Raw genomic sequence first — 16,035 nt, 5'->3', positions numbered from 1 at the left:
ACTTTAATACACTTGACAGTGACTACAAAATGATCAGAGACGTACAGTGAAAAGTGAGCATAATCCAGCACTAAATTACTGCCCCTCCTTTCAACTATAAAAAATGAAAACTGGACTATTTATTTTTTAATATGCAAGCATAAAAATGGTAGGGGAAGATGTGGTGACCTGTTCTGATTGCTCTTCTTCCAAGAATACATCTTTAGCCAATTCTGTTTCACAAGCTGATTAGCTCTCTGTCACCACTGGGCTCTCTGGACTGATCTCCCTGGACCCTCGGAATAGGAAGAGGCTGTGGTATGAAGCTGCACAGACAGGAGAAGGGAGAAGACGCATTTCTCTTAACTGATAATAGCATAATTAATAGCTCCCCCAGATCACTCTTATGAGCTTTTTAAGCACCTTATCTGGAGATCACGTTGGCTATAATTTTCTCAAATAGTTCCTTTATTAACACTGCACTAATGAGAGAAGCTAAAACAGAATTTAGATTCCTTTTGTAGTTTGTTCTAGCAGAAGCTCTAAATTGCATTTCATAATAAATATAGCTATGTCTATTTATAGACTGTAGATGTCCTTGTAGATAATTATACAGATAATAATTACTCCCAGAGGGCTTAAAAAAATCGGGATAAAAAGATGCTTAATTACTGAAATAAAAAGTACACAAATAAGCAGCTACCAAAGTCTCTGGCTCAGTTTGTCATGGAACGTTTATTTTCTGCTTTAAAAAAAAAAAAAAAAAGGTAGAACACAGTAAGCAACATTAGTAAGAAAGGAACCATAAATCATGCCATGCAATTTTCTTTCAGTCCTGAACTACACCAGAATAAACAAAACACTTAAGACTAAATTCTAATAATTCAAACCCCCTCAGCAATTAACATACTGTACCATTTTCTTTTCACTCCGTCCTGGTAACTTCCTTGAAAACCACTTCCATTGCTACCGCCCTCAGTCAAGTCAGTGTCTTCTCTAGCCTAGAGAACCTCCGCAGCCTTCACTCAGGCCAATTACTAGTCCATTCTCCAGAGTGGCCAGGGTAATCTTGGAGACAGACATCAACCTCCTCCCCTTCGCTCTCCACCCCTCACCATGCTTTCTTTTCTTTTTTTTTTTTTTTTGCGGCACGCGGGCCTCTCACTGTTGTGGCCTCTCCCATTGCGGAGCACAGGCTCCGGACGCGCAGGCTCAGCGGCCATGGCTCACGGGCCCAGCCGCTCCGCGGCATGTGGGATCTTCCCGGACCGGGGCACGAACCCGTGTCCCCTGCATTGGCAGGTGGACTCTCAACCATTGCGCCACCAGGGAAGCCCCCATGCTTTCTTTTCTTGACAGCACTTCCTGATATTTGCAGGACTGCCATCTAGCTTCCCTATCAGACTAAGCCCTGTGCTGGTGGGGACACTGTTTGCCATCTGCTTTGCCACTTGTACCCGGGGGCCCAGAAATGCCTGGTACAGGGTGGGCCCTCGAAATCTGTTGAATAAATGAGTTCCAGCTCATGATGATTTTTCTCTGCTCTGAGTGCATATAAAACTGGCCCTTTTCACAGTAACTCAAGGTTGCTCTGCCTTGCTCTCTAGTTGTGGTATACGGATTTAGCAAAGCGTTTTCTATTTACTTTGCATCTGGGAGTGACAGGGCCTAGCATATTTAAACAACATAAATGATGCTTAAAACTTGCTAATGTGGCTCAACTTTCAATCTTTTGCTATCTGTTAGAGAAGGGACAAAGTTGTTTGTACCATCACAAGACCAGCTTTTATTTCAACATAAACATTGTCTCAGACTATAAGACAGAAAAAAAAAGACCAAGAGAAAAGAAAACATATTGAGAGCCATATCTTACTTTGATAACTTTTAACATTTGCTTTAAACAATAATTTCTACTAGCTCGGGTCCAAGTAGTCGTATACTGGCTCTTTGTTACATGAATAGACTAAAGAATAAAACTAAAATTCAATATTGATTTTTAAAACCTTGTTTACATTATCATTAACTCACTACCACCATTAGCAAATAACCAATGAAGTCAAACAAAATACACTGTAATAGAGTCTCTGCTGTACTCAAACAGTCTGAACAAGAAGTTATGGCTTCAGGTCTTCCCTGGTGGCACAGTGGTTAATAATCCACCTGCCAATGCAGGGGACACGGGTTCGAGCCCTGGTCTGAGAAGATCCCACATGCCGCAGAGCATCTAAGCCCGTGTGCCACAACTACTGAGCCTGCGCTCTAGAGCCCACGAGCCACAACTATTGAGCTCGCTGTGCCACGACTACTGAAGCCCGCACGCCTAGAGCCTGTGCTCCACAACAAGAGAAGCCACTGCAATGAGAAGCCCATGCACTGCAACGAAGAGTGGCCCCCGCGCGCTGTAACTAGAGAAAGCCCGCGCGCAGCAACGAAGACCCAACGCAGCCAAAACTAAATTAATTAATTCATTAATTAAAAATATTAAAAGTTATGGCTTCATATATAAGAGGGTCCCAAAGTACCTGCATTTATTCACTGAATAAATAACGCCAGAGCCAAGATAAGGCAATGTGCTAGATGCTGTGATCTGCACCTTTTAGGCCCCATTCAAAATGCTATGTTGTAGAAATTAAAAAACTATAAAAGTGGTCATATCGTAACAAACATTTGGCTAGGTGAGTGACCTAGCCAATTAAGTCTTTTTAAAAAGTACGATACTTCAAGTGCAAAGGCAACCCTGCCTGACAATTACAGAAATTAAAATGCTCCAGGAAGTTTGGCAACTTATTCTGAGGGTGAAAAGTCTTTCGAAAACTAAGTTGCAGCATATAATCACCTTCAGATTACATAATATCTCCCAGAGACACAGTAGTCTACTTGTTCCACCCTACAAGTTTTTCTGGTGTCAATAAAAACTATTTAACCACGTTATTACTCCAGGGTCATATTATTTCTTTTCACTATTTAACAGTATTAGTCCTTTTAAAGTTTTTCATTTATACGTTGGAACATGGGTTAACCTAGCCTCCTACGCTTTTACAAACACTAGCAAACTTGCTCTTCTTTGTGAACAGGTCACATGGATCTCAAGCATTACTATGAAACAGCCTAAGCATAACGCAAAAGTAATAGTTACAGACCCTTTAATTTTTCCATCTAAGGACGAGTCCAACCCAAATAGTTTGCCTGTGTTGGTGATTTTTTTTGTTTTTTGTTTTGGCTGAGCCCCAGGTCATGTGCGATCTTAGTTCCTGGACCAGGACCAGGGATTGAACCCGTGCCCCCTGCAGTGGAAGCTTGGAGTCTTAACCACTACACCACCAGAGAAGTCCCTGTGTTGGTGATTCGATGTCCTGAAACAGAGTAGGTTTGTAAAAGGCTAGGTTCCATGTCTATCACAGAACTGTGGCAACTGTGAAGAACCAGAGCAAGCAGGATGCTCCTGCTGTCCTTAAAATACCCGGTTCTGCAGGAAGCTTCCGGCAGACAAAGGCTCACAGGACTTCACTGGGGAGAGAGGCTTATGGGATCCATGGACAGGACACGCAGAATGTGAAGTGATCTGCAATACTGAAGAACAAACTTTAAGCAGCTAATGCTATTATATCTTTTATACGATGAAATTTAATAGGATTTGTGTTTAGTTCATTTGTCAGTTCCTTACTGACATCTGGAAAGTGAACCCTGATTTATAAACAAAGTGAATGATATAGGCCAGGTCTTCAGGACTTCAAGTACCTGCACAAGGACAATGAACTTGCTCTGAAATCCACCCCAAAGTGCATGATGGCACAAATGGTGTTTCTGGGTCTGGAGACTATTCACCAACACTTAAGCCACCGAAGCAATAATGAAAACCTACTTCATGGGCAGAGACATCTGAATGAAAACTCTTTGGAAACGTCAAAGGACACAAAGCCATATTTAAAGTGGGAAAGGAGAGACCTCAACACAGTGCTTGTAAAGCTGAAGGAAAGGGCAGTTTGATGTAGGCCACTAGGCAAGACGGGGGGCCATGGGTTCCCGAGGACGGCCTCGGTTTGCAAAGTTCTATCCAAATGAACCACTTATTGTACCCAAAGGCCAAACAGCACCGTCAGGTTTCCAGAAAGCCCCGATATTTTACAACTGTGTCTTCGGCAAGCAAGTCTGATCTGCCTTTCTAAAAAAGGCACCTGAAAGAAACCCGGCAAGGTAAGTGTATCACCTGCCCCAAAGCAAGTAACCAGGGTCCAGATGGCCCTCTGAGCCCCGGAAGGCCGGCGCAGGAGGGGCTGCCGGCGTCGGGAGGCCGACCCCCGCCTCCTTCCCCCAGGCACCTGGCCCCGCGGAGCCCGCCCAGCGTCCGCACCGAGGTGGGCTGCGCGGGGCGCGGTTGCGTCCTCCCCCCCCCCCACTTACTGTTGCTGGACTTGAGGTCCCGGTGCAGGATGGGCACGACGGCCTCCTCGTGCAGGTAGAGCATGCCCCGAGCGATCTGCACCGCCCAGTTGACCAGCACGTGCGGGGGGATGCGGCGCGCGCGGCGCGGCCCGGGCGCGCGGGGGTCCGGGGCGGCGTTGGCGGCGGCCAGCGCGCGGTTGAGCGCTCCGCCGCGGGCGAACTCGAGCACCAGGCAGAGGTGCGGCTGCCGCAGGCACACGCCGCGCAGCTCGATGATATTGGGGTGCCGCAGCATGGCGAAGAGCCGGGCCTCGCGCCGCACGCTCTCGGCCGCCGCCGCCGCGTCCTGGTCCGGGTCCCGGCGCGCCGCCTTCACCGCCACCTCCTGGCCCTGCCAGGTGGCGCGGTACACCTGCCCGAAGCCGCCGGCGCCGATGAGCTCCTGGAGCTCCAGCCTCTCGAAGTCGACGTGCACCGGCGAGCCGGGCCGCGGCGGCGGCGGCCGGGCGGGCGGCGGCGCGGGGCGGGCGGCCGGGCGGCACGGCGCCACGTAGTTGGCGGGGAAGATGCCGAGGCGCCGCTGCACCTGGCCGGCCCACCAGCCCTCGTCGCCCGACACGGCGGCGTCCTGGGACAGCACCTCCACCAGCTGGCCGCGTCGCAGGCTCAGCTCGTCCTCGCCGCGCGCCTCGTAGTCGTACAGCGCGGCCCACAGCCCCGCTCCCGCCGAGGCCGAGGCCGAGGCCGAGCCGCCGGAGGAGGTGGACGACGACGACGCGGAGCCGGCGGGGGCGCCCGGCGCCGGCGACCCCGGCCTGTCAGCCGCGACCTCGGCGCCCGGCAAGGCCATGGGGGGCGACGGCGAGGGCGAGGGCCGAGCGCGGGGCGGCGGGCTCAGCCCCGGGGGCGGCCGGGGGCGCGCATCGTCCGGCAGGGTCACCGCCTGCGCCCGTGAAGGCAGGGAGGAGGAGTCGGGGCTCGGGGACGGCGGCTGTTCACAGGCCCACTACCCGGAGGCCACGGCTTCAGCCCCCGTTCCTCCTCGGATGCCTCTGCTGCTGCAGCGGTCCCAGCGGCCGCCGGGGCTGTCGCTCCATGGTGGCCCGCTGGGCCTGCGAACGGCCTGCTGCACGCTCGGCCTAGCCGCCGCCTGAGCCCGCCCCCAGGGTCCACCCCGCCCCCGCCCCCTGGGCCAGACACCGTCTGCGCCCTCCCCCTCCGGGCCAGCTCCGCCTCGACCCTCCCCCTGGGCCCGCCCCGCCCCGCCCCCTGGGCCAGACACTACCTGCGCCCGCCCCCTCCGGGCCCGCCCCGCCTCGCCCCTCCCCCAGGGGCCGCCCCGCCTCCAGGGACAGCCCACCTCACCTGGGCCCACTCCGCCCCCAGGGCCCGCCCACCGCACCCGGCCCGCCCCGCCCCCAGGGCCCCAGGCCGCCCTTGAGGCTCGCGCTCCGCGGCTTTGCGTGTGCCGCGCCCTTGTGTCCCGGGAGGCGGAGTCAACCCAGGGCTGCGAGAGGTTTCGGGGAAATTGAAATTAAGCCCAAGGTCAGGCTCGGAGACTACTATTCTCCACTCTTTGGAAGCCGGTGGCAGCGGGTGAAGAGGATCTGGTGTCTTAGGCGGGACAGAGAGTGGGCTGAGCGTCGCGGTGCGCCCCGGGACAGGTCCAGAACAGATGGAGAGCGGCTGCGGACCGCTCACTGGGCGGCGTGCAGCCCAGGACTGCGGGGAGACGGAGCACCGGGCAGTGAGCCGCGGGTCGGCGGGGAGCTCATCCTTGGTGCTAGATAATCCCGCGTTTGTCTTTACTGTCTGCTCAAAAGGGAAAGGACCTGTGAACCCATAGGTGCGGGTGTAGAAGGCATTGGCAACCACTGAGTGCTCGAGCCCCTGGCCTTACATATTCCCTAGGGAAGGCGAATAAAGCAACAGAGTCTGTTCACAGAAAGTTAAGTCCTCGCTGATGTGCTGACTCTTCGTTTACCGGGTGTACGTCAACATCCTCGGAAGCAGGGCCTCCACCCTCCTCCATTTGCTCTGGGTAGCGAACGTTCGCCTTCTGACAGCGTCAGAAAGTGAAGCTTTTATGTTTGGAGGCTAGGACAGTTTCAGGTCTAGGGATAGGAAGGAACTTTGCGATTTTCTTGTATAAACATGTTTTCTTCTCTGTAATTTTTGCATTCATTAATTTAGAAAAACCTTCATCTTTGAGGGTTTACTGGTGGGTGATGAGGGCTGTGGAAGGGAGTACCATAATTAGTTCTCCTGAAACAGACTGCCACTGTGAGATGTAGCCAGCCTCTCTTCCTCTGCGGCCGAAAGCAGCAGTGCCCAGCCCAGTGTCACAGGGCCTTTCCCTCTCCACCTTGTTATCCCTCCATGCTACCCCTATTTACAGTTCCTGCTACAACTGCGACAGACCACGATATCCACACACCCGTGGATCTCTTCTCTATATTGATGGAGATGTTGGACAAAACCCTCCAGGTGTGAATACATCTAATTTAATTAATATTTATTTAGCACTTACTCTAGCCTAGTCTCTAGATGTAAGAGACTAGGCTAAGGATTGGAGTTTACAAAGCCCCAGATCTGGAGAGTAAGAGAGAATAAGTAAGTGCCAGGACAAAAGAATAAGCCAAGTGTCCTGGGCTCAAGGCAAAGGAACAATCCATTATGCCTGGGTTCTCTGGGGGATGCTTTGCTAAGTGTCATTTGAGCTGTGTACGACTAGGATTAATAGAAAAAAGGAAGAAGGGCATTCCAGGCAGTGTGAGCAAAGGCATGTGAGTACAAATAAACAGTGGGCTCAGTGAACCGCTAGAGGTTGAGAGTTTCCTGTGGCAGGAGGTGAGGCTACAAAGGTAGAAGAGAGTGCAACTGTAAAAATCCGAAAGAAATGAGAGTGTCCTCTAGGAGGCCAGTGTTTCCTGAAGTGTGGGTCCTTTACTACCAGAGAACAGAGACACTATTCTGCTTTTATAAAGATAGGACATATAATAACATTGAATTGCATGATAAGAAAGTCATTGCCTTTGCAGTTTTCTTTCAGTCTTTCAAATTATACCATTTATTGGCTGTGTGACCTTGAACAAGTTACTTCTCTGTGGCTCAGTTTTCTCATCTGTAAAATGGGAATTATATGAAATAGTACCTACCTCATAGGCTAGTTGGGAAGATTAAATAAATTAATAGATGGAAAGGCTTGCGAAGGTGCTTAGCACGTAGTAAGTTCTCAGTAAATATTAGCTCTTATTGTGGTATATATGTACAATGGGATATTAGCCATAAAAAAGAATGCAATAATACCATATGCAGCAACATGGATGGACCTAGGAATCATCATATTAAGTGAAGTAAGCCAGAGAGAGAAAGACAAATACCACATGATATCACTTGTAAGTGGAATCTTAAAAAAAAAGAGATACAAATGAATTAATATATAAAACAGAAATAGACACATAGGCATAGAAGGCAAACTTGTGGTTGCCTGGGGTGGTGGTGGGGAGGAGGGATAGACTGGGAGCTTGGGATTGGCATATACACATTGCTATATGTGAAGTAGATAACCAGCAGGGACCTACTGTGTAGCACAGAGAACTGTACTCAGTATTTTGTGATTGCCTGTAAGAGTGTCTGGAAGGGAATATATATATATATATATATATAGCTCACTTGGCTGCACACCTGAAACTAACATATCATTGTAAATCATACTTCAATTTAAAAAAAAAAAGCTGCCAGGATGAGCTGGTCACCCTGTGTGTAATGATCTAACAGTATCACTACATCAGGGTGTCAGTGACAGGCCATTAAGGCAGTAAACTAGGCATTATTTATCAGGGTATCTTTGGTGCAGATGCTGTGCATTTAACTTTTTAAGCCCCCCTCAAATCATTTGGGGAATGAGGCTGGGAATGGATAATTACACTGAGAAAAAAATATTAGCTCTTATTATTAATACCCTTTCCAATGAAGAGAGCAAGCAGTTCCTCTGATCAGCCCCTTTAGCAAACCTAGTTTCTAATTATTTTGTTTTTCTAGTATTTACATGTATGGTTGGCCACAGATAGCCCCAGGTTGCAAGTTTTGTTACCACATGAGTTTTGGGGCCACCTTACAAGATGAGTTTTGGTTTTCAGAGCTTTTTGGGTTCTAGAATTGTGGATAAGGGTTTGTGGGAAATGTTCAAGATAACCCCACCCAGGTTTCTAGCTTAAGCAATTAGGTGGATGGTAATGATGTTAAATGACCTAGGGAATAGCTTAGGGATAAGGCTTTTTTTTTGGTCATGTTGTATTTGGGATGATTTGGGGACAACTAGTCATAGAGTAGGAATGTCAGAGAATCAGGAGATCAGAAAGGAGAGCATTTATGGTGGGAATGGAGTTTTGGAAGTATTCTCTAAGCCAATGTCAAACACTTGACATGAACTATTCGGGCCACATAGAGAGCAGGGGGACCCAGTGTGTGCTTCTGCATTAGAAGCCCTGTCCACAGCTGGCAGACATCCACCCTGGCAGACTCTTCCTGCCCGTCAAGGACTCTCTGCTGCCTTCCAGGACCTCAAGCCTATCAAGTTCCAGAGGGATCCGTCCTCAGGGCCTTCTAAATTAGCTAAACTTGACCCCTTGCTTGGCTCACACACCTGATACAAAGAGGGGTACCAAATGGTTATCACTCTCCACACCACGATTCGGAGGCTCATCCAGTGGACCCCCCTTGAACCTCCAGCAGTGCGATCCCCTGGGACCTTTTCCCCGTTTGGGACCTCTGAGCAGGAAACTCTCCTGGCAGGGAGTCTGTGCTTGATTATTCCTAAAATTCATCATTTGTTACTTTCACATCTGTTTTTTTAACCCTCTGAATCTTACAGCTGGGGAAGTAGCATAGGTGTCCTGTGCTACTCAGAGGTGAGTGCTGTAGCCACGCCCACTCTGTCTGGCCCTGCTCATTCGACCAGGAAGATAGTAACAAAAGAAGAACAGAGTGTGAAGACAGAACAGGAGTGACAAATATATTTAAATAGAAGTTGATAAAAATAAGAACCAAGGGGGAAGACTTTAAAGAATCAGACAAAGAGGGTAACAGGTTGGTGTTAGTGAAAACAGAGGGAATGACCATATGGATTTACTCTCTTAAAAGAAAAAAGTTGTGGGGACTTCCCTGGTGACGCAATGGTTAAGAATCCACCTGCTAATGTAGGGAACACGGGTACGAGCCCTGGTCCGGGAAGATCCCACACGCTGTGGAGCAATTATGCCCATGTGCCACAACTACTGAGCCTGCATGCCACAACTAATGAAGCCCATGTGCCTAGAGCCCATGCTCCGCAACAAGAGAAGCCACCGCAATGAGAAGCCTGCGCACCGCAACGAAGAGTAGCCCCCGCTCACTGCAACTAAAGAAAAAAGCCCATGTGCAGCAATGAAGACCCGACCCAGCCAAAAAAAATGCTGGTTCTAGAAGGAGAACCAATGCTTAAGAATCACCTTCTTGACATACAGATGGCCCACAGGCACGTGAAAAGATGTTCAACATCACTAATTTTTAGAGAAATACAAATCAAAACTATAATGAGGTATCACCTCACACTGGTCAGAATGACCATCATCAAGAAGTCTACAAATAATAAATGCTGGAGAAGGTGTGGAGAAAAGGAAGCCCTCCTACATTGCTGGTGAGAATGTAAATTGGTGGGGCCCTTATGGAGAACAGTGGCCTTAAAAGACTAAAAATAGAGCTACCATATGATCCAGCAATCCCACTCCTGGGCATATATCTGGAAAAGACAAAAACTCTAATTGCAAAAGATACATGCACCCCAGTGTTCAGAGCAGCACTATTTACAACAGCCAAAACATGGAAGCAACCTAAATGTCCATTAACAGATGAATGGGTAAAGAAGGTGTGGTACCTATATAGAATGGAATATTACTCAGCCATAAAAAAGAATGAAATAATGCCACTTGCAGCAACATGGATGGACCTAGAGATTATCATACTAAGTGAAGTAAGTCAGACAGAGAAAGACAAATATCATATGATATCACTTACATGTGGAATCTTAAAAAAATGATACAAATGAACTTATTTACAAAACAGAAATAAACTCACAGAATTAGAAAACAAACTTATGGTTACCAAACAGAAAGGGGGGATAAATTAGGAGTATGGGATTAACAGATACATACTATTATATATAAAAGAGATAAACAACAAGGACCTACTATATAGTACAGGGAACTATATTCAATATCTTGTAATAACCTACAATGGAAAAGAATCTAAAAAAAGAATATATAATGTATATATATATATATTTATATATGTATATATAACTGAATCACTTTGCTGTACACGTGAAACATTGTAAATCAACTGTTCTTCAATAAAAGATAAATAAATTAAAAAAAAGAATCACCTCTTTGGGAATCTTACTGTAATTAATTACCACTGCCTCTATTATCTTAGCTCAGCAGTTCTCAAAGCATGGTCTGTGGGCCCCAAGAGATCCCTGAGACCATTTCAGGAGGTCTACAAGGTCAAAATTACTTTCATAATTACACTAAAATTATTTTCATAATTACACTGAAGTATTATTTGCTTTTTTCACTGTGTTGACATTTGCAATGATGGTGTGAAAGCAATGGTGTGAAATCAAGGTAGTGGTACTGAATTGCGTGAGTAATGATTGTATTCTTCAATGTTTCACACTTGCAGTTAAAAAAAAATGCTGTGTTCATTTTGAAATGTCCTTGACAAAGCAGTAAAAATTTTATTAAGGGACTTCCCTTGTGGCACAGTGGTTAAGAATCCGCCTGCCAATGCAGGGGACATAAGTTCAAGCCCTGGTCGGGGAAGAATCCCACATGTCTCAGAGCAACTAAGCCCATGCACCACAACTACTGAGCCTGCACTCTAGAGCCCACGGGCCACAACTACTGAAGCCTGAGCGCCTAGAGCCCATGCTCCGCAACAAGAGAAACCACCGCAATGAGAAGCCCACGCACCGCAACGAAGTGTAGCCCCCACTCGCCGCAACTAGAGAAAGCCCACGCACGGCAATGAAGACCCAATGCAGCAAAAAATAAACAAATAAAAATAAAGTTTTTAAAAAATCAGCTTTAGTTGTGCACAGGGAGACAATTTATAGTGAAAAAAATAAAGAGTAAGAAAGTGGAGATGGGGAAAATTAATCTAGAGCTGCCCTTACCATCCAGGATCTTAGTGAGTCAAGATTAACAAATAGAAGGAAATAGCAATGTGAGAGGGACATACTGCTTGGAGTGTGTGGAACAGTAGAGCAGTTGAAAGGCAGTGGGGATCTGTGAGAAAGAGGGTGACGTACAAGGTGACCAACTGTCCCAGGTTCCCGACACAGGCCACTCAAGACTAAAATCCCAGGATGGTCATCCTCACGGTGAGATGGTATAACAGAGGAGAGAGAACTTTCAGGGTTGGTGGGGTAAACAAGTGGATGGTAAAGACAGGATCGTGAGAGGATGAAGAAGAAAGCATAAGGAAGAAAGGACAAGGATTTTGGTGTTCACAGGCTATTGTCATGACTCAACAACAGGAAAGAATATTTTCTGGAGAAAAGCTGAGAAAGGAAGCCAGATTAGAAAGGACTTAAAAAATGAGCGGGGTGTCTAGACATGAGGAGAGATGAGAAACCCTGGAGGGGTGAGAGAGAGGGGTGAGGAAAAATATTCCCTCAAGAACTATGTGTAAATTCTTTAAGACATGGAACAATCTTCCGGATAAAAAGATGGTTCTTAGAATTTTTAGTTACTTTTATCAGACCTTCATACTTCTAGGTGTAAAACAGTATATTAGGAAGATTAACAGTTCAATGGAATTGCTCAAACTTTTTAAGACAAAAAGCATTTTGATTGATGCCCTGGAACTTTGGAAATGACAGCTGTCATGAATTATTTACCTTGGATTATATTTGGGAAATGGTGTGTGTGTGTGTGTGTGTGTGTGTGTGTGTGTGTGGTGTTTCACCAATGTGGTATAATTTGGTATAACAGCAAGAGTCTGCAGACAGTCCTGGGTTCCAATCTTGACTTTGTCATTACTTGTTACATGACTCTAAATGTTTTTCCACTGTTTCTGCAAAATGGTAGAACAACAACATCTGCCCTGTGGTGTTGTTCTGAAGATTCATTGAGCTAGTATATTAAAGCATAGCACTTAATTAGTGCTAATAAATGTTAGCTTGTATTATTTTAATATTCATTACTATGCATAGAGGAGCCATTAGAATGGAAAATTCAATAGAAAGCATATTTATCCTTTTTTTTTGGCTTCCATTTGGTATATTTTCCCATACAAGATCAATTTCACCTGCCAGAAAAATTCTAAGATTTTCACAGGGTGTTCAGAATTAAAAGTTGGGATGGTAATTTCCAAGGGTCTTGGGCATATGACATCATAAAACATAGTGCTTTTTTTTTTTTTTGTGCGGTACACGGGCCTCTCACTGTTGTGGCCTCTCCCGTTGCAGAGCACAGGCTCCAGACGCGCAGGCTCAGCGGCCATGGCTCACGGGCCCAGCCGCTCTGTGGCATGTGGGATCTTCCCGGACCAGGGCACGAACCCACGTCCCCTGCATCGGCAGGCGGACTCTCAACCACCGCGCCACCAGGGAAGCCCAACATAATGCTTTTTTAGTAAACCAAATTATACATATTTGCAAGTAATTTTTATTATTATTTACTAACTTTTATTTATTTACTAACCAGTATTTTTGATATTCATTCATCATGGACCATGCCACAATAAGGCCAAGTAATAATAGAGATAGTTTGCAATAGTGATAGAACAGAATATATAGGAAAACTAGGTTCATCTTTCAACATCTGTTTTTTTTTTTTTTTTTGAGTGTCAGGCAGTAATCTAGGTACTTGGGATGTTAAGGTGAACAAAACAAAGAAAGCTCTCTTTTTATCATGGAACTTATATTTTAAAGGAAGTAGGTGGGAAATAGAATAAATATGCAAATTACATTGCATATTAGAATTTGATAAATACTGTGTAAAAATAAAAAGGAAAGCAAGAAAAGATGCATCAGGAATGGGGGCGAAGGTGGAGTGAACTGGGGCATTTTGTGGTGGTCAACAGGGTAGACAGGATGGCCTCTTTGAGAAGGAGAGATTTGAGCAAAGACTTGAAGGAGAGAAAGGATTGGACAAGCAATTATCTGGAGAAAGATTAGGTGAGCAAATACCACAAAAGAGTTCACAATGTACTTTGACTTTCCTGTTGTCAGGGGAAGGCCCAGCTCATTACCTCAATGTTGTAGCTGCAGAGTTATAAGTGAGTGTGGTGAGCAAAAGGCAGCATGGAGTACTTTTTGTTGTTGTTGTTTTGTTTTTTACTTAGACTACTTTATTTTTTATTGAAGTACAGTTGATTTACAATGTTGTGTTAATTTCTGCTGTACAGCAAAGTGATTCAGTTATGTATATTCTTTTTCATTATGGTTTATCACAGGATATTGCATATGGTTCCCTGTGCTATAATCCGGTTCTCTGGCTTCCTTTTCATGAGTTTAAAGATGTGGTTTAAAGAGGGGTTAAATGAATAATAATAACAATGATGACAATGACGATGACGATTCATCAATTATAATAAGTTAACACTTATTGGCGTGTTCTCTAAGTGTTGAAGCTTTGAATTCAGTCTGTGTGTCAGGTTGCTGTTTATTCCCAAAGTTTCAGCTGGCTTTCAGCTTTGGACAGAGTCATCATGATTTTTAGAATTTCTGTAACTTTAATCACTGGACAGGACTGGCCCCTTGCCTGTCCACGCTTAAAGTTACAGATTCCAGTCAGGGCTACTCAGATGCACAATGAACTACTTCATTGAATAATACAACAATGTAAAAACCTGAGTGGTTTCAGAAAGCCAAGGTCTTTTTAAAACTCTTTACGATATCCCTTCTAAAGGAAAGCTACAAAGCTCATGACCTTGGACCTGAGATAGGAAGGTCACCATTCCGCTCTGAGTTGCCATTTTTGTACATTCTGTCCTATCAGAATTAGCTTTCTTTTATTTGTAATTTACTAGACTCTTCAAATATAATGACTAATTCTTCATAAACTGCTAGAAATATTAAACAGAGGACACAGAGGACAAAGATGATTAAAAAAAAAAGAGCAACTCATCCTCCTAAGATTGTAGCGAATAAACCATAGGCTAATGGGTTTATACTTGCTATGTTTCATTTTTATTTAGTACCATCAGCTTGCTAGTTACATTACAAAATATACAGTAAGTTCATGTTCTTGATCAGAATGTCTAATTCTTGGACTCATGGCTCACAGACTCATGGGCCTGTTTTTGTGAGCTGACTTTTCTACTCTGAACAAATTTACTCTGTTGTGCTCTTTTATGGTATTCATTCTATGGAAATGATGGTTTCCTGCACATCAGATCTGTCTTGGGGGTCTAACCTTCCTAAAATAGACTGAGACACACAACAAATTTACACCACTGACCTTTTTAGAGACCTTGAGCTTTGGTTTCAACAGCCCAATATTTTAATCTACATATAAAATTAGAGGAATAGTAACATACTCACTTAAGAATACGATGAGTACCATGAGAATTAATGATAACAAAATTAAACAGCTCTTTTGAAATTCTTAGAAGAAAAACACTAAAAACACTAAATGAATCCAAGAATTTTTTTTCTTAATTACTGGTTTCAGCATATGCTAATTCAGCACTGATCTACATGGTTCAAGGTTCTTTCATGAAATAATCTCTTTCTCTAAGTCTTTTTAAATCTCTGCTGAAATTTCTTCAGAAATCTTAAATCAACCCAGCTGACCTTTTCTTCCTTTAAACACAAGGGTGGAACATACCAGTTATAAGTACCCTGCTTCCATCCATTCCTGCTGCCACGATTTCTCCTGCCTCAGTGTTAGTTTTATTTTATTTTATTTTATTTTATTTTATTTTTTTTATTAGTTTCTGCTTTATAACAAAGTGAATCAGTCATACATATACATCTGTTCCCACATCCCTTCCCTCATGCATCTCCCTCCCTCCCACCCTCCCCATCCCACCCCTCCAGGCGGTCACAAAGCACCGAGCTGATCTCCCTGTGCTCTGCGGCTGCTTCCCACTATTCAGTGTTAGTTTTAATTTCTGTAAGAATTTCCAGGGCCCAAAGCCACAGCATCTGCGTCATCATGTGAACTTCCTGATTTTCTGGGTGTTATTGTTACTTTTTAGGTTGGTTTTATTATCCTGAAGGAGCTGATGAATGTGAAGTACTTTGAAAACTGAAATGTGTCCTGTAAATGTCAAGTATTGTTTTGTGGTTGCTAGGTACAGGATTATTTGAAGTCTTCCTAATCTTTTCTCAAGTCACTTGATAGAGCTGAGGGTTCAGTGAGGGAAATCCTCCAGGGAGTATCTATTTCAGGGAGGATTTTCTTATCTAATAATGCTCTTGGGCAAACTGGTTTTCTATAATAACAGTAAGAATACCATTAAAAAATGCAGCCTCTCAAAGATTAGAAATTTAACATCTTAAAAAATATTAACGAATTATGGTATATTCAACAAGTAGAATCTGAGCCCCAGCTTCCACTTATACTGGATATTGACTTTCCTTAATATTAAGTTTGGTACTGGAAACCTTATTTTTCCTAC

The 16,035-nt window shown here is 45.1% G+C and overlaps 1 protein-coding gene across 2 annotated transcripts in view; it reads right to left on the bottom strand.

Moving 5' to 3' along the window:
* MAP3K21 (mitogen-activated protein kinase kinase kinase 21) overlaps window positions 1–5,498 on the bottom strand; it is a 51,403-nt gene extending 45,905 nt beyond the window's left edge. For both annotated transcript variants that reach the window (XM_081244574.1, XM_081244575.1), the window contains exon 1: window positions 4,381–5,498. In XM_081244574.1, the coding sequence (XP_081100700.1) occupies window positions 4,381–5,212 (832 nt within the window). In that variant the 5' untranslated portion in view covers window positions 5,213–5,498. The remainder of the gene's footprint in view (window positions 1–4,380) is intronic.
* Window positions 5,499–16,035: the final 10,537 nt, after the last annotated feature.

The sequence above is a fragment of the Mesoplodon bidens genome (genome assembly GCF_964165515.1).
Source record: "Mesoplodon bidens genome assembly, chromosome: 1".
In the NCBI taxonomy this organism is placed as follows: domain Eukaryota; kingdom Metazoa; phylum Chordata; class Mammalia; order Artiodactyla; family Ziphiidae; genus Mesoplodon; species Mesoplodon bidens.
Note: the sequence above shows the minus strand (reverse complement) of the source record. Positions and strands in the feature narration are given on the sequence as shown.